Here is a 22296-nt window from a genome sequence, read left to right as displayed (position 1 = left end):
AAAGGGGAGGTGCTAAAGTGGATAAGGAAAGCAAATGGAGTAATGTTTGGTGAGGGCAAGCCAGGCAGTATAAACTCTGTACTACAGAGTGATGACAAGCAGGGTCACATATATGCCTGCCCACACAAGGACCTTGATGATGTGAAATCATCCTACATTCCCTCTCTGCACTGCGCTTTGTAATTTCTTAAAGACTGTTTCTGGTCATAATTGGGAGAAAAGCAGAGAATGGTTTGAAGGCACAGGACACCAGTTTACTGATGAATCTAATGGCCCAGATCCTTTAAGGCAGGTGTGGGGAGCCTTTGGCCTTCCAAATGTTGCTGAACTACAACACCCATCATCTCTAGCCATTGGCCGTAGTGCTGGGGGCCAATGGGAGTTGAAGTTCAGCAACATCTGGGAGGCCAAAGATTCCCCACATCTGGTGTAAAGCTATTGGATGGAAGACCACCTGGGGGCTACATGCCACCCATTCTGAGCTCTTCTGAGACAGCTAACCATAAAGTAGTGTGAATATTAAACCCTTTGGCATATTCATTTTTTCATGTAGGCCACCAAAATCTATCATCCGCTGCTGTCATCAAAGGGCAATTAAGGCACCATGTCTCATTCTCCTTGGTCTTGGGGCCAAACTACATGTTATGCTAGATTCATAGCTAGAAAGCAGGCTGGGGGGTATCTTTCTCTAATTACAGGCCTGTGGGGGGCTCTTCTTCAGGCGTGTGGCTGGGGATAGAAGGATTAAACCTTCCCTTCCCATGTGCTACAATTTCGGTGCAAATCAGGGATCTCGTGCGCCTGTAACTAAAGAATACAAAACCCAGAACAATGGGGGTAGAACACACTTATGATTTTGCTGGCTTCAGTGCGCCTCCACCTCCATTGTCTGAATGCGGGAGACACACGATGCCAGGCAAATCTTGTCCCCTTTTACCCCCAAACCTTCGAAGTTGCAGCTCGTTTTACCTTGAAGCCAACTTCGCACAGACTTCAAAACTGATTGGCCATCAACCACGTTGCCACCCAATGAAAATGCTTCAGGCAGACCCAGTGGCTGGCCCAATGCTTTGTTATGGGCAGTCCTAATCAGCAGTGGGGAAGCGAGATGTGTCCAGCCTTGGGAAGAGAGAACAGTCTGGCTGCTTTTGAAGCATCTAACATGTCTGCAGCTCTAGTTTGGCTCTTACACGGCAGACTGGGAGTCTCTACTGAGCACTGCCCAGCAGCCAAACCTGCGACCAGTTGCTGCTATTGGGCCATCTTGTTTCCTCCTTTCAATGAGCTCTAGCTAAAAGGGTCTTCATGCTTTGCAGTAGCTCACCCACCCTCCCAGTGCAATGCATTTTGCCTCTTCCTCTTCATTAGGGTCCCCCTTCAGGCCCTAACATTCCTTCTTCAACCACTGAGGCTCCCGAGAAACACCAGGAAGGGACATCTCCTTCGCTGATTCTAGGAAAATGCTGCCATCTAGTGGTAAGACCAGTTCTGGAATATCCTACATATGGGTGTGGCACGTCTACCATCACTTTTACAAGCACAAGAGAATCTACTTCAACAATTAGGCTTTCCTTGGGAATTGCTGGGTTTCGGCTGAAGGCACACAATGCAGCAAACTTGCTGAAGTGCAGCAGACCAGAGTGGTCAGTGCCTAGAACCCTAGCTACATGACAGAGTTCTTCTGAAGAAGGGCAGCTTACAGATGTTAACCTATTTTCAAAATTACAGCCACCCAAGACATTTTGCTGCCTCAGGTGTAGCAGCGAATGGCACTCTTTTCCCTGTCCTCACACACAGAGTCAAGGTGCATCGTACGCAATACTGGTCAAGTTGTTTGGCACTTGGAGCAGAAAATCTCACATGTGCCTTGCCCCGCACAAAAAAAGTACAACAATAAGTTACGTAACTAAAATCTTTGCTGCCCTTTCTTGACACCCCAAAATCAGTCACCCAAGGGGGGGCACTTCACTGTGCATCAGGGCCAGCCCAAGATATTTTGTTACTGGAGGCGAAGAACAAGCTCCTCCCCCACCCCACAATTCCATGTACAGAAGCCGGCCAGATTGGCAGTAGACGCTTACTTGAACACTGGCAACAGGGCAGTGTCCTAAATCACTACATTTGAGGGCAGCAGGCTGCCGGGGGCTCAGGAGGAATGGCCGAGGGGCTGTGTGTGCACTAGTGCTGTCTGTCCCCCCACCTTTAAAAACTAGCGCTTCCTCCCTGAGGCAGCCGCCTCACTCTGCTCAATGGGTGGGCCAGTCCTACTCTGCCGAATGCTGGGTAGCAGTCTGTGCTACTTGTAAGAGACCAGGGCAGTTTAATAGCCATCCAATGAAGAGTTGCAGCTCATAAACAACTGCACATGGCAAGCACCATCCTAAAATCGGCATTTTCCCTTCTCACACACGGAGGACAGAATGACTCTTATGAAGATGCCAGCTACACACATGCACATGATGTAAAAATGAAAGAGTTTATGCTTTTTGCTTCAGAAATACTATTTTTATCCAAATCGTTTTTGCTAAGACCATTGCTGGTCATTCAATAATACAATAAAAAGTGGAACATTGCTCAAAACATGATTAAAACATAAACTAATGGCATAATCCATTACATAATCATATACATATCTCTGAACTGAAAACTCTTTCTGAGTTTTAAATATACATATATACACACACACATATACATGTGTGTATAGATTTGTCTCTGTGTATGTCTCAGTATATCCACACACGCATCAATTTAAAATCAATAGATCACATCAAATAATTGACTAAAACTAGTATGATTCATCTTTTGAAATAAAGGATTAACAGAACAAAGAGAGAGTTAAGGAAAAATAGAAAAATAAGGAGAGGAAGAGAAGAGGTAATATAAGTTTGCTGTACAAAGCCCTATACAGCTCGGGACCAGGATATCTGAAAGACTTATCCCTTATACCCAATCACTACACTCTGCAGGTGAGGGCCTCCTGCAGATACCATCTTATCAGGAGGTCCGTTCCGTACAACACAGAAGTGGACCTTTAGTGTAGTGGCACCTACCCTTTGGAAATCTCTCCCCTTAAATACTAGACAGGCGCCATCTCTGTTACCTTTTTGGCGACTACTGAAAACTTTCCTCTTTCAACAAGCCTTTTGAGACCTTATCCCAGTCTGCGTCTGTCTTGGAATTGCTTTTTAATATGTTTTAAAAACTTTTCTTTTTAAATGTTTTTAAAGATGTTTTGTTTTAATATATTTCAAAGTCTGTTTTTATAATATTTTAAAGTGTTTTTAGTGCTTTTGTTTGCTGTCCTGGGCTCCTACTGGGAGGAAGGGCCAGATATAAATCTAAATAATAAATAAATAAACAAATAAATATGTTGCTTTACTTCAGATGATTAAATAAGTATGTGAATTATTTATTTATATTGATTTTATACATATTTAAATGGTCTGCATTTGTATATATATTTGTATGTGATTTGGTATTGTAAATTAATTTATTAATTTAAAAAAACCCTTCATAAGATTAATCAATTAAAATTTCACATGCAGCCAGTGTGGTGTAGTGCTTAGCGTGATGAACTAGAAATGGGGAGGACCCAGGTTCAAATCCCTTGCTCAGCCATGAAGATCATTGAGTGAGCTTGGGTCAGTCATTCTCTTCCAGCCCAACTTACCTTGCAGGGTTGTTGTGAAGATAAAGGCAGAGAAAGGAGAACCATATGCCCCTCTCCCTTCAGCTCCTTGGTGGGCTAAACTGTAATAAATATATAAGGCTGAAACCCTGCTGTTAACCAACTAAAAAGGATGCTGGAACCTACCCCGCCAACATTGTGTAGAGGAGGATCCCTAAGCTCCAGATATCACAAGCTTCATCGTAGCCTTGCCGCTTCAAAACCTAAATGAGATGAGAACCAAGAACAATGAGAGAGGATACCAGATCACATCCACACAATGCATTTAAACCACTCTTAAGCCACTTTACCAGTCATGGCTTCCCCCAGAGAATCCTGGGAACTGTCACTTATTAAGAGTGCTAAGAGTTGTGAGGAGAGCCATCACAGAGCTACAGTTCCCAGCACCCTTAGCAAATTATAGCGCCAAGGAATCTTTGGGGGAAGCCATAACTGTTAAAGGGTGCTTTATCTCTCCAGGAAGAATGGGATAAAATTCAATAAGAAGTGGGGACACGTTGAGCTAGCAGGCCTCTTCCCTGCTCACTGGGCTCTATGAAACAGAAAAGAAAGACACGAGTTTCATCTGCTTTTAGGAATGTATTACCATGAGCAAAAAGAAGCTGCTTCAGTCATACAAAAACCTTTAACTTAGAGACATTTAGGGATGTGTGTGTGTGTGTGGTGCCTCACAGGTTAGTCTTGGAGAGCAAACTCACTATATTGCATAGCAAGATAGAAGCAATTTCAGCTGCCGATGGTTCAAATAGAAGCTGGGGCAAAGCATCGCTTGGCCACCATAACTGAGTCCACAAATCCTAGCGAAGAAATGTTTCCTTCTTGAATAGTAGGCAGATAATTTGTTATGTGCTTATGAACAAGGATAACTACACTACATACAAGGTTTCTTTAGCAGTTTCACTGCACAACATAGGGTCCAGTGCTCTGAGGACTTATGCTAAAACGTGCCTCAATACTGACTTGTATTTTTACAATGATCAATGGTTTTTAGAAAATACATTTGACTGTTGCATTTGCCAACCAGAACATACAACTATTAGGTGCCTGTCAACCTAGTGACTATCATTCTGTCATATTATAATCTGCCATACAGACCTCTTGATATGTTCCAGCATTTTCTAGGCCCAAGATGATTTGGTGAAATTGGCCATTTACTGGAAAAGCAACTCTGGTTTGCTTCCAGGAATCAAACTATGCGGGAATCTGATTAGCAAATGTTAAGCTTGCTAAATCTAACCGGGGGGGGGGATGGCTGGTTGGTCCATGGAGGTGGTCCTTGGCTGCATTATAAGAGGCAGTGGTCCTGGGCTATCAGGCTTATCTAGGCAATTGAGAAGATCTCTTTCTGTTACAGAAAGTCAATGATTTCTGATTTTAAGTTATTAAATTTTATTGCATACATGTACGCTTGTTGCAAATGGCTTTGACTTTTTAAAAATGAATAACAGTATACAAATATTTTTTATAAATTAGATAAATCAAGGAGACAGCAGTAAGACCACGCCTGAAAAAAATACGTCCTTGGACCCAGAAGATCTACATAATTACAGACTAGCAGTGGTGGCTGATTGCTCCATGTCCGCTGAGCAGTGAAATCAGCACTGGGTTTTAGTCTGAACTTTCAAGGAGCTGTCCAAAGTGCCGGATGCCACTGCTCCACTGACACAGAGCCACCAGCCGCCACTGCAGACCAGCAGCTAATGTCCCCTTCCTGAGCAAGGTTCCTGAGCGGGTGGTCATCAACTAGATCCAGACACTCTTGAATGAAACTGATTTCCTGGATGCATTTCAGATGGGGTTCAGACCCAGTTTTGGCACAGAGACTGCCTTGGTCACACTGTATGGTTGCTTTTATTGGGAGAAAGACAGGGGGTGCAACCCTGTTGATCCTCTCTCAGCAGCTTGCGATACCACCAACCATGGTACCCTTCTGGAGTGGCTGAGTGGGGAGCAGGTAGCAGTGCTTTGCAGTGGTCCCACTCCTACTTGCGCTGCCCACAGAAGGTAGTGCTGGGGGAGCACTGTTCAGCCCCATGTATGTAGCCTTCAGTGTGAGGTTCTGCAGCATTCAATCTTATCCCCCATGCTATTCAATATCTAAATGATTTTTCTGCCTGCTGTAGCAGTTGTAATGTACTGTGCAAGGTGCTGTTATTGTTTCTTAATTATATTTTTATTGCTTCTTCTATTTCTTCTATTGTATTTTATTGGATTACAATTTGCATTCCATAGAATTGAAAGTGTAATATAATAAAATGCAATATATATAAAAAACAAAAGCAGCAGTAAAAATCCAGTTAGAAATTAACAAGACTATTTCATGCGGACATACCGTGGACCACCTGAATGAAGCTGGCAGTCCTCAGGTTCAGAACTTGCCCTCTACCCCATCCACAGTTTTTCCCAAACCATGGTTCTATTAGGGGGTGAAACAGGGCCAGTGAGGGGTATGACATGGGAAGACAGAAGCCCTACTTCTATCCTGACCCACATCTCCCCCCAAACTCCCCAGCAGTCATGCTGGAAATCTCATTTGCACCTGCATGCTGAAACGGGCAAAAGCAGCAGAATAAGTGTATTTTACAGATGATGGCAAGAACCTGACCACAGCAGGTGCAGCTAGGCTCATGAGCTACTCACCTCTGGAGCCACAAAGTTGGCCGTATAGCAAGGGGTCATGAGCAGCCCATTGTCTGCCCGTAGCTGCTTGGCAAAGCCAAAGTCGCAAATGCGAATAGACTCTGGGTTGCCAGATTCATCTACGTAGAGGATGTTGCTAGGTTTCAAGTCTCTGTGGACCACCTGTGAAGGCAACAGTGGAAACCACAGGTTATCCCTCTGGTCATGGCTGCCTTCCAACTAATAAACAATAGCTCCAGACCCAGATTTTAAGCTTACTTCGAAAATTATTGCTATGCATTCATTTATATCCTGGTTATCCTTTTCAAACACACCCAAAGTGGCTTACAAAAAAAACACAAGACAAAGCTTACCTCCCCTCTCCAGCAAAAGAGCAACAATAAGGTATCAATTAAAACAGAGCAATCCTTAAAAGCAGATCATTAAAAAGTTTGTTGAAAGAAAGCCTTCAGTGGAGAGCTAAAAGGAGAAAGAGATGGAGGAGAGGGAATCTAACAGTTAATCTCCACAGACAGGGCATTCAGAGTTTTGGTGCCACCACCAAGGTTGTCCTGCCTCTTGTACGTATTTTGTCTAATCTCATGCGATGTTGGGACCAGGAGCATGGCCTCTAAAGTTGATCATAAAGCTTGGGCAAACCGTAAATTGATTGTGACAGAAAAGGAGCAGACCATCCCACGCAGGCCTGCAGAATTTGCGACTTACCAAAATGATTGCAGTCCCACCAGGAATGTATTGTGGTCAGTCACGTGTTTGACCTCCCTCCCTCCCCTTTTCCAGTCACTATTAGAGAGTCATCTTCAGCTGCCCCTGCTGAATGCACGATGGCAGGCAGCAACTGGGGACCATGGCTTATCAGTGATGACATCCTCTTTATGGAGCCCCCTCTCCGAGGAGGTTGCCTAGTGCCTGCACAAGGTTTTTTATTTTACAAGACCATTTAAGACAATAATTGGTTTTTATGCTGCTTTTACTTGCTTTTTAAAAAATATTTCATTACTTTGTTCTTCTGCTGTGTCTTACTGTAGTTGCTGTCTGCAAGCTGCCCTGGTATATTGTAGTGGCAAGATAAAAAGCTATTAAAATGGAAACATGGTCTTAATAACTTGCAAGGAAAAAGGCTGATGGAACTGGACATGACTAGATGATTCAGCTCGCTTTGCTATGGGTAAGTGGGTTGGGCAAGAGCCTATGGAAGATGCTATCGAACACAGAAGCATCATGCTGCATCCCACTCTCCCAGACACAGGCTTGCTTCTGTGCAGCTGGAAAAGAGAAGAAGAGAGCACCTGCAGGCTCAGCCCGTTTCTCTGCATCTTGGAACTCACCCCTTGGGAGTGAAGATATTCCACGGTCTTGCAGATCGTGTGTAGGACAGAGCTGGCCTCCCTTTCGGAGAAGCACTTCTGCTTGAGGATGCGATCCAGAAGCTCCCCTCCTCTCATTAACTCAGTCACCAGATAAACATGCTTGCCATCGTCGTATACCTACCAAATGGACAGGTCTTAAAAGGAGTCACTTACAGCTACACTCCTGAAACCACTCCCAAGCGCAGACTTTGGCATTTATGCCCAGGATACCTATCCTCGCATGCAGCTGAGTGCGCTAAAGGCAGGAAAGCGCACAGGGAAAAGTGTGTCCTGCACAGATTTACTATATGATGCACCTAAAATTTAATGATGGGCACAAAACTTGGCATTCTGACAGCCTTGGCTCTTGTAACGCCCAGCCCACAAAACGTAGAGAAAACATTGTGTCTGATCCAGTAAAGCACTGCTGGAGGAAAAGACAGCCTGCGTGATGAGGGTTGAGTGTGACCTTCTAAGGCACCCTAACGAAACGGCCAGCCTCTCAGAGGCGAGGGCTGCATCCTTGCTTCCGTGCATCTAGAAACACACTCCCATTGTACTGCTGGGATAAAGGCGAGAGTCACTGCTGTATGGGAGAGCACCATCAGAACTTGCTTGTGCATGGCTATGCACATTCTATCAATGTTGCAAGGTGACAGCTATGCAAAATGCCAGCTGCATATCTAAACTGGGGGTAACAAAGGGAGACACAGGTTTATATAGTTTTACAGAAGAACTACACATTTAATTCCTAACCCATACACTGCACAATTCGAATTTGGTACCAAAATTCACTTATTCACTATCGTCGTGGATCGGATTATTATGTAGTGATTTTCTGTGGTTGCTTTTGGAAATGGTTGTTTTTTAAAAAAAAAAACATTAGCATCTAAAGTATTTATATTAGTATCAATGTTTTAATCAATATTTTCTTGAATTTGGTATTTTCTTGCAATTATCAGTATTTCCTTTCAAAATATCGATATTTAAAAATTAATTATCACTATTTTTTCCAAAGGGGTGAAAAATTGTATCAGTAAAAACAGTGGCTTGTGGACAAAGAATGAACTCCAATTGATATCAGCAGGTGAGATCAATGGAATGCTTTCAAACTGGTAACAGCCAACGGAGCCCATGCCTAGCACATACACACAGCCCATCAGCAAACAAGTTTCTGATTAACCCCATTCTACTATTACACTCACATCCTTCAATGTGATGATATTTGGGTGCTGTCCGTACCGTAGGAGTATCTCAATCTCCTCCGAGGGATCCTGCTTACTCTTGTCAATGACCTGCAAAATGCACACTGCTTATTATACAGCCACACCAATTTAGCATTTATCTCACACTGTGAGCATTCAAAACATGGGCTAAGGCACAAAACTGGGTACGAGGAAAGAAAAATACATGTATATATATAGGAATTGCTACTGAAATATATATAAAATAGAATTCTACTTTAATCTTCCCAATAGCAGGAGGGTGGAAGACATCCTCAGACTTTAAACTTGAAGCCATTAGGCACGTATACAGTCTCTGGCCTTGTTGGAAAAATTGACTAGTTCAGTGCAGCAGGCCAGAGGTCACTCCAAATCAAGCGCCTCTGAAGAAATGTGGTTTCCTTTTTTCTCATTTATAAATGGGCAGACGAGTATGAAACCGCCTGTGGTTCACAAGCAGTTCTGGAGAGGTTTTTTCTACTGACCATTCCACATCTAGTCAATCATTTCTGTCTGTTTCATTGCCACCCATTGCTGTTAACTGCCTATTGCTATTTTTCTCTTTTTGCATATGTGTGACCTTGTTGGTGTTTTTGTTATGTTATTACTATTGTGTGTGTGTAAGCTGTGCCCTCGCACTGTTTTGTATATAAAAATGTAATAAACTATGTTTAAGAAAAACAAATTCACTTTAATCTTCCCCAAAATATGAACATACATCAAACATAATGGAATTTCTGAAATGCAGTCCTTATGAACACAAACATGTAAGGTGATATTTAAATATTAAGCTCATGCGACCACCTTACATTGTTGTGCTCATAAGGACTACATCCGATTGGCATTGAACCATGCCTATATCCCACAGTTACAAGGGTTATTGGTAAGTTAAGGGTTCAAAAGGAATAAACAAGACTGAGTGGCGGCAGCTCTATGGGTTTAGGAAAACCACTGAAGCAGAAGTTGATTTTTGGTAATAGAGTAAGAAATACCCTCCATCCCCCTCCACGTGTTCTGACCTTGACAGCATATTCTGTGCCTGTTGCCTTGTGAATGCAGCGCTTGCACACCGAGTAGGAACCCACACCAATCGCCTCCTTCACTACGTAACCATCACTAAACTGGAGATTCTTGCCATGCAGTTGCTAGACATCAGGTTGAATACAAAGAGAAGAGAACAAGGAACATTTAGGCTGTATCAGTGGGCCAAAATTCACAAGATGACAGAGGCACATGAAGGCTTCTGTCTCTTCTTCAAAGAGAGGTTGTGTGTGGAGAGCCAGATTGGGCATCCAGGTAAGGTGGGCTGTGTTTTTTTTAAACCCTTGTTTCTCAGAACTGTTTTCCCAATGAAAATCCCTCCCCTAAACTTGTTATTTTCCTCTGTACACACATTTACCCTGCAAATAGCAGCTTTTGGGTAGGAAGGGAGGGCTAGGATGCAGATGGTATTTTTAAAATTTGTAGAGGTGTTCATGTGGTGTATGCACCAATCAATTGTGCTATATTCAGGTCTCCTAAATAGGCAAGTATGCTCTCTGTGTATACACACCTAGCAACTTAGAGAAGGACCACAGACTGGTGGTGGTAGTACTTTTATTGATATTTGCTTTGGGAATAAGGAGGAAAATAACACATTATACAATTTGGGAAGGCAACCTTAATTAGGTCCAACTTTAATTCAACTTGCTGTAGGCAAGCCAAGGAGTTGCAGCTTCCATGAAGCTTGTCAGGTACTCTCCACGCCTCTTCTTACCTGTACCATAGAATGCAATGGCACTGGTGGAGATTTGGCCTTCTCATCCTCTATCAACCCAGTGGCCACAAAACTGAACCCCCGGAAGAGCTGATGGGCCCCTGCGCTTGGCGGAATCCCAGGGGAGTCTGGAATAGGAGAGGCAGAAGGAGAGAGAACTGACTGTATTGAAACAACAGCTTATTTTATTATTATTGTCTGCTAGTTGCTCATTACCCAAAAGTCTCCAAGCAACTTACAACACATTTAAATATATTAATGTAAATACATTATAGCATTAAAAAAAACCCTTAACAGCCACAGGAAGCCTAGGCAGTCCACTAGCAGGAAAAACATCATCTCAGTCTATCAAAAGACCTGGGGGAAAAGGTAAACCTTTGCCTGGTGCCAAAAAGATGTCATTGAAGGTGGCAGGTGGACCTCGCTGGGAATATTCCACAGATGGCATTTAGCCGTTCTCTCCCAAAAATCAAGGTAGCACCAAGATAAGAAGAATCTTGGTCTTCAGAACCTTGGCAATCCAGAGACAAAAAGGTCTTGTCACCTGTGGCACAAAGCCTTAAAAAAGAAACAAATCAGTGGGACATTCATGTGGTACAACTGTTGTCAGGCCATACCATTTCAGGCTGGGGAAGAGAATTAAATGACTGAATTATCGCCTTTAGATAGAGACCACATTCACAGCATACAGTGAAAGCAGTATTATACCACATTGACAGTCATGATTTCCACCAAAACATCCTGGGAATTGTAGTTTGTTAAGGGTGGTGACTATTGCTAGGATACCCCTATTCCCTTCCCAGAGCAACAATTCCTAGAGTGGTTTACCAATCAATCCCTCTGGGAATTGTAGCTCTGTGAGGGGAAAAGGGGTACCCCAACAACCCTCAGCACCCATAACAGATTACATTTCCCAGGATTCTTTGGAGGAAGCCATGACTCTTAAAAGAGGTATAACAATGCTTTAAATGTATGGTATGGATATGCCAAAGTCTCCCTGTACATCCCAACATACCAATTTTATTACACTTTCCTAACACAAATGCAAGTTTTTCATATTGGGAAAGTACATGGGGAACTTTTGAACTGGCAGTTGGGCATGAAGCATCAAGCAAAATCAATTAATCATGCTTCCAAGGGGGGAAATGTGCAAAAAGCTCAAGAACAAAAAGTTCACCACAACCAAAATCCCAATTTGAACTTTGTACCAATGGAATGATTTTAAAGCCAACTTCAGATGTGATTTGTGTCCAATGGACTATGGTTCCAGACATCATCGTTTGGGCTAGGAATGGGGAATGTGTGGCCCTTCAGATCTTGTCAGACTACAACTCCCATCATCCTCAGCCACCATGGCCATTGGTCAAGGATGATGGGAGTTGTAATCCAACAAACACTTGGAGGGCACCACATTCCCTGTCTGGTTTAGGCTTAATCACTTCATTGCAACACCATGAGGCACTCTCTTATCTTGCAATAGTCGAAAACACAAACCTTTTGGCGTACGGGAGGTAAACTCTTTGTCAAAGTAAAAGGTATCGTCTGGTTGGCCCACGGCAGGTTTGAAAGGTGGCGTGATTTCTCGGCGAAAGAGCTTCTGCAAAGTGAAAAATGATACAGAAGAGGCAGCTGAGTAAGTTTTACCAAATAAAGGAGACATTCTGTAAAGGGGAGATACAGATGCACCAAGAATGCCAAAAAGAGAAAGAGCAGAGCAAAATTCCAGTCAGAAGCCTAGTTCTTCCCCAGGTGGTAGCCCCCGGACTGCACCACTTTGGAATGGTGGTGCCACATGATGGAATGCTCCTTCATCCGAAAACATTCTCTTTATGTAAAGCAAGGGTGGGGAACCTTTTTGGCCTGGTGGGCTACCCCCGCTGGCCAACTTGGACTGCCCAACTGTCAATCATCTGATGTCATGACAATGTCAGGTGACTGACAGGCGGATGACCTTACCCATCAAAGATGATCCGCATGGGTGGGGACTAGTTTGCCAACACATTTCCTGCAGGGAATGCACTGGCAAAGCAGCGATGTGCTGAGGGTTCAATCCTGCTGGCTGCAGGGATGTGCTTCGCCAGCACGTTCCCCACAGGGAACGTGCTGGCAAAGCAGCAGCCAACAGGATTTAACCCTGCCTATCGGCTGACATCACCCGGTAACAGCTGTACAAGAAGGTGTGGTTTGAGGGAAATGGCCTCATGGGGTAACTAGGACCAACTGGTGGGTCAAGAGTGGCGCACAGGCCAGAGATTCCTTAACCTTTACATAAAAAAAAAGATTATCAGGAAGAAGGGTTGTAACCTAGCCTTCTCCTGACCATGACGTGCTTTTTATATTATATATATATGCAGGGAATAATTTTGCAAAAAGGAGCATTCTATTGTGTGATACCCCAACCTACCCACCCGCAGTCTAAAGAGGTACAGTCCAGACAGCTTTGTCACACCAGGAAGAACTAGGCCAGAATTTTAACTGGATCCTGTGACGGGCAACCTGGTGTACTTTCCACTATTCCAGTTTGTTGAGCCCCAAATTGGCTGCTGTTTTGTATACAGAGAAATGTGCCGACCAGAGTTTGAATAGTTATTGGTTGGTTTGACTTTTTAAATTGAAGGGAAAAAAGCACACCACCTACAGTGCTGTGAAAAAGTATTTGTCCCCTGTCTGATTTTCAGCATTGTTGCATATCTTTGGCACTGAATGTTGTCAGATCTTGAACAAAACCTAATATTAGGGAAAAGGGATCTGAGTGAACAAACAACACAACATTTTGATACTTATTTCATTTATTTATTAAAGAAAGTTAGGCAACACGCAATGCCCCTGTGTGAAAAAGTAATTGCCCCCATATGAACTCAACCCAATGAAAGGGATTATTAGGGTCAGGTGTTTGAATACCTTCGTAAACAATCAGGTCTGATTTGGCCAGCCCTGCCCAATATAAATCTGACTAACTTTGCCCCTTGCCATCAGATTGAAGTTGCCAGCACACGGGTTCCAAAGCCACATCATGCCACGATCAAAAGAAATGCCTGAACACCTCTGGAAAATAGTTGTTGATACTTATCAGTCTGGAAAGGGTTACAAAGCTATTGCTAAGGCTCTGGGGCTCCACCAACCACAGTCAGAGCCATAGTGACCAAATGGAGAAGGTTTGGGACAGTAGTGAATCTTCCCAGGAGTGGCCGTCCTGCCAAAATCCCTCCAAGAGCAAGGCGTAAAATCATCCAGGAAGGACCCCAGAACAACATCCAGGGATTGCAGGCGTCTCTCGCCTCAGCCAAGGTCAATGTTCATGACTCCACCATCAGAAAGACCCTGTGCAAACATGGGATTCATGGCAGAGTAGCGAGGCGGAAACCACTGCTCACTAAGAAGAACATGAAAGCTCATTTACAGTTTGCCAGAAAGCACTTGGATGATCCTCAAGAGTTCTGGAACAATGTTCTATGGACAGATGAGTCAAAGATGGAACTTTTTGGGTGACAGGGCCCCCATTATGTCTGGCGAAAACCAAACACTGCATTCCACATGAAGAACCTCATACCAACAGTCAAGCATGGTGGTGGCAGAGTCATGGTTTGGGGATACTTTGCTGCATCAGGACCTGGACGACTGGCCATCATTGAAAATGGAAATAGAAATGGACTGCCTTCAAGTCGATTCCGACTTATGGCGACCCTATGAATAGGGTTTTCATGGTAAGCGGTATTCAGAGGTAGTTTACCATTGCCTTCCTCCGAGGCTGAGAGGCAGTGACCGGCCCAAGGTCACCCAGTGAGCTTCATACCTATGTGGGGATTTGAACCCTGATCTCCCAGGTCGTAGTCCAACACTCTAACCGAGAAACCACGAATTCTGCTTTGTCTCATAGAATGCCACAGGCAAATGTCAGGCCATCTGTCTGTCAGCTGAAGCTCACCTGGGTCATGCAGCAAGACAATGATCCAAAACACACAAGCAAGCCTACATCAGAATGGCTGAGGAAGAAGACAGTTAAAGCTTTGGAATGGCCTAGTCAAAGTCCAGACCTAAACCCCATTGAGATGTTGTGGCAGGACCTGCAAGGAGCAGTTCATGCTCGAAAACCCACAAATGTCACTGAGTTAAAGCAGTTCTGCATGGAGGAGTGGGTCAAAATTCTACCACAGCCCTGTGAGAGATTGATCAAGAACTACAGGAAGCGTTTGGTTGCAGTCATTGCTGTGTAGGTGGCGTAACCAGGTTTTGAGTCTAAGGGGGCAATTACTTTTTCACAAGGGGGCATTGGGTGTTCCTTAATTTTCTCTAATAAATAAATGAAATAAGTATCAAAATCTTGTGTTTGTTCACTCAGCTTCCCTTTTCCCTAATATTAGGTTTGGTTCAAGATCTGACAACATTCAGTGCCAAAAGTATGCAACAATGCAGAAAATCAGACAGGGCAAATACTTTTTCACAGCATTGTATGTCTCTTTTCCAGCCATTTTCATAATTTTCGGGAGCCACCAAAATAGCTTTCTGGGCCTAGGTGGGAAATTTTGAGAACTTGGAGACTAAATTGGTAAGCTGAGAGGAAAAGACTAGTACTCACATTCCAATCAATGGTGGAATAGAAAGGGTGACGTTTTATTTCTTCAACGCCATCTGACGTGGAACCTGAAAGAGAAAGGTGCCCTTTTGGATTGCTTCTACATACAACATAGGATCAAGCACTATGATGCCATTTTAACTGTTGTGGCTTTCCCCAAGGCATCGTGGGAACTGTAATTTGTTAAGGGTGCTGAGAGTTGTTAAGGAGGCCCCTATTCCCCTCACAGAGCTACAATGCCCAGGGTTTCCTGGGAAGAGGGATTGATTGTTAAATCACTCTGGAAACTAGCTCTGTGAGGGAAATAGGGGTCTCCTAATTACTCTCAGCATCCTTCACAAACATCAGTTCCTATGATTCCTCAGGAGAAGCCATGACTGTTTAAAATGGCATAGCAATGTTTTAAATGTATAGTACAGATGGGACCTGAGTGATGGTCCAATGCCAATGGCCCTCCTCGAACTGTAGTTGGCTAAGCTAGCTAGCATTGATAGGAATTGTAGTCCAACCACCTCTGGAGACTCAAGCTTGAAGAACAGTGAGCTAAAGGATCACTTCACCCCTACCTATCCCTGCCTGGAAACTAAAAACCTCAGATGGGGCACTGCTGAGAGTTCTGCATGCCCCAGAGTTGTGCTTAGTTTTTGTTAGCATCTGGGCTTTTAGTGCTGCAGTTCTAGCCCTCTGGAATCAGTTACCCCGTGCAATTAGACAGGTGCTTAATGACTTGATATTTAGGCAGCTGGTGAGGATGTTTTTGTTCAAGAAGGCTTTTCCCGAAGTGTGACTACGTCATCTTATGGAATATCAACTGTACAGTTGTAAAAATGGTTTTGTTGTTGTTTTTAAAGGCTCTTTCTTTTTTATTTTATCTCATGCTTACCTTATTGTTCACGACTTTAATAACTTCCAGCTGTGAAGTGGTTTATAAATCTGTAAAATGCATGAAAATCTCCTCTGAACCTTGAAACATTTTAATTTCCTAGGCTATTTAAGCTTTATGTAGGAGAGTTTGAGCAATGGGGGGACCATTCTGCAGAAAACCCTGCTGGAAACAAAAAAACGTGCCTCTGACTCCAACGTTTTGGGCATCACAGATGTGCTCAAAGCAAGCCAGGACATCTTACCTAACCTGTTGGCTGGGTTCCTCTTGAAAAGCGCTCTCAGGAGACTCTGTGCTTCGGAGCTCAGAAACTGGGGCATGCCCAGCTTTGCTCTAAACAAAAGGCAAAGAATTGTGCAATGAGCCATGAATCAGAGAGAGAGGGTAGCAAAGAAACTAGCATCTCCGCCTCCCCAATGCGCCACTGCCCTCTGCTGTCTTGCCTTTCACAGCACAGATTCAAACCATGAAGTGTGCTCTGGCATTTCCATGTCACAAACCAGGGCTGTTGCAACAGCAAAGGGAACATGGAACTATGCCTCCAACACAGGGGTGAGGAACCTCCAGCCTGTGGGTTGAAAGCAGCCCACCAACACTATCTGTCCTTCAACACTCTCCCCAAGCGACACACCACATTGGCCCTGCCCCACACCCTCCTTGAGTGCTTTTGTCTTGCTGGAATGTGCTCTTAAACTGTGACCCTGCCTCTGGTTTGCCTCGATGGAAGATGGAGAGATGGGCACACAGGGGTGTAGAAACTGCTGCCTTCTAAGGGCTAGAATTTAGCCTTGTGTACAAAAGGTAAAGATTCACATCTGTTGTTCCAGCCACTTTGGCCTCTGATCCTGCCCACCAGGGGAAAGCTGCTACCAGATGGCTGAGCATGAGTGACCTTGGCCTGGAAAGATTCTCCATCCCTGTTACAACAGCATGGCTACATGATCTTACTTGAGAATGAGTGTCATAGTCTCCTTCCGGTCCTTCCCTTGGAATGGCAGGGCTCCCGTCAGCATCTCAAACTGCAAAGATCAGTAAGCAAAAACATCATATGCATGAACCGCGCCCCCCCAGGGGAAAAGCGTAATGCACTTCATTGTACTCTGGTTTTTGTTTTACTTGGTAATTTGTTTTTGGAGATTTTTGTTGTTGTTGAATAGTCTCAGTGCTTTACCTACATTTTGTACCTACACCTTGAGGATCCCGTCAGATCAACAGGCAATGTAAAAAATATAAAACTCTTTAATAGTAATAAAGATCCAGTATGGTGTAGTGGTTAGAGCAGGAGCAGCCAACGTGGTGCCTTCCAGATGTTGCTGGACTATCTCCCATTATCCCTTACCGCTGGCCATGTTGGCTGGGGCTGATGGGAGCTGTAGTCAAACAACATCTGAAGGGCACCACATTGGCTATTCCTAGGTTATTCAAAGTCCTACACCAAAGTGAATTTAATTCACATTCAGCTCACCCAGCAATTATGGGAACTACTTTAAATTGTAGTTCAGAGATTTTTGAATTAATTCAGTGAACTAGTTCATTCCAAGCTTGGGTAAAGATGCCTGAGCAGCAATATGCTCAACTCACAAAAGAATCTCCCCGAGGGCAGGGATTCATTGTACAATCTGCTGCTCAAAGTGGCTGCTCCTATTGATGTCAGCTGGCTACGAAGAGATGCAAGTGGTGGCCACTAACTCATCAGGGCAGAAGGATGGTGATCTGGATGTGGGACATTCCTTTCCTAACCTTCAACTCATCTGACTGGGCAGTCACTGCTGCTCTCTCACTCTGCCAACTGAGGATGCATTTTAATTGATTTTTAATTGCAATTTTATTAAAGAAAACGGTACAAAGAAATAAAAATTTAAAAAAGGAAAGAACAAAACCCCGCCAGCTCACATTTACATTTAAACATCACATATATTTTAGTTCACACATCTAGATCAATATATGCCATCCAATTATGAATCCAGACAAAGTTTATAGAAAGTACGCTCGAATGCAGCAAGGGTATTTAGATCATCAAACCATTGCATAATAGTTGGCAGGTATTTGTCCTTGCAGGCTCAGAGTATATGGATGCATTTGAAAGTATCCTCTCCTCCATGACAGCTTATACCAAACAAATCTTTGCCACAAGGCTCCCTTTTTGTTGTTTACACTGTTTTTTTCCTGAACTAGGGCAGTTTTTACATCTAATTGCCACAAGGTGGCAGCACTTCTTCAATTAACACCTACCCTCACTTCCACACAGACAAAAGTTGAGTTTCAAAACGTTGCCCAATAGCTCCCCTGCCTGAGCTGATGGAAGCAGTCTTGGATGTGGTGCTGAGGGCCCTTAGGATGTTTGTCCTGGTAGACCCAACATCCTGTTCCAACTGCACTGGCTGCCTGTATGCTTCTGAGCCCTATTCAAAGTGCTGGTTTTGACCTATAAAGCTCTTTATGGCTTAGGAACCCAATATCTTTTGGAATGCCTCTCCCGATATAAACCTACCCGGGCCCTTAGATCTTCCTGAGGCCCTTCTCCAGGTCCCCCCTCTGAGGGAGGCTTGGAGGGTGGTGACAAGGGAGAGGGCCTTTTCAGTTGTGGCTCCCCATCTGTGGAATAAGCTCCCCAGTAAGGTACCCCTGGGGCCTTCATTGTCATCTTTTCAGTGCCAAGTAAAGACGTACCTTTTCTCCCGAGCATTTGATAGATTGAGATGATGCTTTGTTTTAATATTCTGCCACACTTTCCTGTGGCTGTGTGGGTGCTATTGTTATTTTTATGTTTTTATAGCGTGCTTTATTTGTTTTTGTTTTAACACTGTGTAAGTTGCTTGGGGATCTTTGGATATCAAGTGACTAATAAATCTAGTAAGTCACCATCATCATCATCCATGCCGAGCTGCCTTATTGGGGGCATCGACAACTACAAGGTCGTTCCAAAAGGTCATGCGTCCAACACATGCAGCAGGTCACACAATGGATTCTCATCAGGGCAGAAGGATGGTGATCTGGATGTGGGCCATTCCTTTCCCAACTCCTTATTTCTAAAACTGTTTTTTTAGGCTGCCTTAAAGGGCATAGCCCTTTCAAGGCAGCTTACATAAAATATTATAAAATATAATACAGTATTTTTTTTTCAGTAAAACAAGACAACTTTGAAACAGCCACATAAAATCAAGTCATGGCCCAGAATAATTCTATAAGGGAAACTTCTCCAATGTGGTGTCCTCCAGATGTCTTGGACTAAAACTCCATGGTGGCAGAGACTGATGGGAGTTGTAGTCCTAAGCATCTGTAGGTCGTCAAAGTCTTTCATAAAAACTAGGGATGGTTGGATCAGTCTATCCAACTTCGACTCTGTTCATTCACAGAGTCCATGCTGTCCCATTCTCAAATGAAATCTATGACAATTCGCATCAAAATGCCATTTAAACACACATTGTATTATAAAATAATATTTAAACACATATTTTAATCTCAATGTATGCATTCCTAAACCTATATTATGCCCAAGTATGTATTTTTGCTTTTTTGTATGTTTGAGCCACAAACTGCATCACCAAATTTGGAGAAGATGTGTGAAATTCAAAGGGTAATTACATCTTGGGGAGCCAATGAGGTCAGCTCACTTAAAAATGCGGACTGAAACAAAATTCTCCTCCATCTCCAAGAAAGACATCCCATATAAAAACTAATTTCGCAATAGCAGCACCTGAAAGACCATTAAAAATCAAAGGTCCGTTGAAAGCCCGGCTTAAGGGTATGTGTCTTGGGGACCATACGCAAGCCAGTCCTTTGTCATGGTCAGTGAGGTTTAAGGCTACAGAGGTGGGGGACTGATTAAGGTGGTTCACCCTGGGGACCAATGACTCCTGCTGATTCCTGATGTTACAGGACATTCCCGGCTGGCATGGCTGCCATTCCTTTTCATGGCCTGGCCTCACTGTGGAATGGGGAGCTGACCTAGACGGTGAACAGGATAACCTCTTAATTGCCTCTCCTGCATCTGGCTAGAGCTTGTGTTTGCTTCCATGGTTTACCGGGCGGCTGGGAGCAATGACAACACAATTGGGACAACAGCTGACCCAGAAGTGGCAGAAGACTCCAAAAGAACCAGGAGGAGGGCAGGTAAGAACTTAAAATACAGTGAGGCTGCTTTTTCTCGCTGTGCTTCAATTCAATTTTGCAAATCCTGGTACACATCACTTCATTTAGATGCATTTCCAAGAGCCTGTGTCTGTCCCCAGTTCCCCCACTCCTCCGCTTTCCCGACAGGCGAAGCTTTCATCTCCTCCAACTCCACCCCGAGAGCCAGTGTGGTGTAGTGGTTAAGGTGTTGGACTATGACCTGGGAGACCAGGGTTCAAATCCCCACATAGCCATGAAGCTCACTGGGTGACTTTGGGCCAGTCACTGCCTCTCAGCCTCATGAAAACCCTAATTCATAGGGTCGCCATAAGTCGGAATCGACTTGAAGGCAGTACACACACACAACTCCACCCCTGGAAATCGTCACCGTCCCTTTTTCCCTTTTGTGTTTACAGCACTTGCTGGATTCCAGAAGCTCCACTTGCCTTCGCCACTTTCACTACACCTAACTGCACCCAGCCTACAGGAGCCTCTCTGGGAACTGCCATCTCTGCACATTGCCATCAAGAAGAAACAGTAAACAAGCTGCTTCTGGTGTGCTGGAAGATTCCTGCAAAGCAGCTTTTGGCCATTGCGTGGGCTCCCCGATTTCCTACACTGCAAGATGAGTGCAAATGCAATCAATAGCATCATTGGGTTAACAAAGCCTTGGACTTCCATTAAACCTAACTGTTCCCAGGAACCTCTCTAAGGATTCCCGTTTCTGAACGCTGCCATCTGTACCGTCTCTTCCTGCCTGAACCCAACCCCTGCTGATGTCAGAGATTTAGGACTATGCCCAGCAAAGCACTCCCATTGTCCACACCTTGGAGACACAATGTTTTATTGATCTAACAGCTTTCAAGTCGGAGTGAAGTTGGCTTGGAGGACAAATACACCAAAACACAAAATTCTGAGGTTTTGGAGAAGAAAGGGGCGGAGCGTGGCTAGCCTCATGTGCACCCACACCCACAAAACAGAGGTGGAGACATGCTAGAGCCAGCAGAACTGCAAGTGTGCACAGAGGAAGCTGCCTTGTACAGCATCAGACCCATTGGTCCATCTAGTACTGTTTACACTGACGGGCAGCAGCTCTCCAGGATTTCAGGCAGGCATCTCTCCCAGCCCTACCTGGAGATGCTGAGGATTAAACCTGGGACCTTCTGCGTGCAAAGCAAATGCTCTGCCGCTGAGTTCTGGCCCTTCTGTGTGCACACAGCCTTAGAGTCAGCGGAGACTGTTCCATTAGCACTGCCTCACCCAACTCAGCTGGCCTTCACCAGCCTGCCTTACTAACTCAACAACTAGTCCTCCAACTAGTGGCCAATTCTGACTTGTTTATTAGGCACCTAAGAGCAGTCTTCCCCAAACTGGTGTCCTCCAGGTGTTGGACAACAACTCTTGTCATCCCTGGCCATTGGTGATACTGGCTAGATCTCAATGGGAGTTCTAGCCCAAAAACATCTCGAGAACACCAGGCTGGAGAAGGCTATTTTAGCTGCCATGAGAGCTTCCGGGCTGAAAAGGGGTACAAAACCAACCAGCCAACAATAAGCTCTACCATTAGGAGTTTTATTTCTTATACTAACAAGGCATTCAGCAATGTCAACATTCCCAAGGTTTTCCCGCAATTGATGGATTTTGTAAAGGTGACTAACTCTTTTTGGCACTATACTCTTTGTATCCAGGTGCAGAAAAAATTGTGTATTTGATATACTTTTGTCAATTTTCAATATGATGTTAATATATTTTTAATTTCCTGGTGCTGTACCCCACTGTCCTGTTTGTTTTGTTATACTTAAAACAATAAATAAAAATTATTAACAACAACACAAACTCTACCATTAATACACCATACGACCACCAGTCAGCACTCTGGGTGTGGCCTTGGCGATTCACGACTTCTGGTGCCATGTACTCCACTGTCCCACAGAAAGAGTAGGCCTTCTTCTCGTGGTCAATGGCTTCTTTGCTCAAACCAAAGTCTGCAAAAGGGGCAAGGAGTTTGGGGGCAGGGGTGAGGTGGGGATGGGGAATGAAGAGAAAAGTAAAACCAACCAACTGTTTGCTT

At 44.2% G+C, this 22296-nt stretch overlaps 1 protein-coding gene across 2 annotated transcripts in view; it reads right to left on the bottom strand.

Moving 5' to 3' along the window:
* Window positions 1-22296, bottom strand: part of RPS6KA1 (ribosomal protein S6 kinase A1) — a 128222-nt gene that overhangs the window by 10779 nt on the left and 95147 nt on the right. For both annotated transcript variants that reach the window (XM_061598042.1, XM_061598043.1), the window contains 11 exons: window positions 22068-22210; window positions 17061-17131; window positions 16357-16445; window positions 15233-15297; window positions 12151-12253; window positions 10657-10784; window positions 9920-10045; window positions 8883-8972; window positions 7657-7815; window positions 6329-6490; window positions 3815-3891 (listed from right to left, as the gene is read on the bottom strand). In XM_061598042.1, coding sequence (XP_061454026.1) covers window positions 3815-3891; window positions 6329-6490; window positions 7657-7815; window positions 8883-8972; window positions 9920-10045; window positions 10657-10784; window positions 12151-12253; window positions 15233-15297; window positions 16357-16445; window positions 17061-17131; window positions 22068-22210 — 1213 coding nt within the window. The remainder of the gene's footprint in view (window positions 1-3814; window positions 3892-6328; window positions 6491-7656; window positions 7816-8882; window positions 8973-9919; window positions 10046-10656; window positions 10785-12150; window positions 12254-15232; window positions 15298-16356; window positions 16446-17060; window positions 17132-22067; window positions 22211-22296) is intronic.

This window comes from Rhineura floridana, chromosome 15, assembly GCF_030035675.1.
Source record: "Rhineura floridana isolate rRhiFlo1 chromosome 15, rRhiFlo1.hap2, whole genome shotgun sequence".
Lineage (NCBI taxonomy): Eukaryota > Metazoa > Chordata > Lepidosauria > Squamata > Rhineuridae > Rhineura > Rhineura floridana.
Note: the sequence above shows the minus strand (reverse complement) of the source record. Positions and strands in the feature narration are given on the sequence as shown.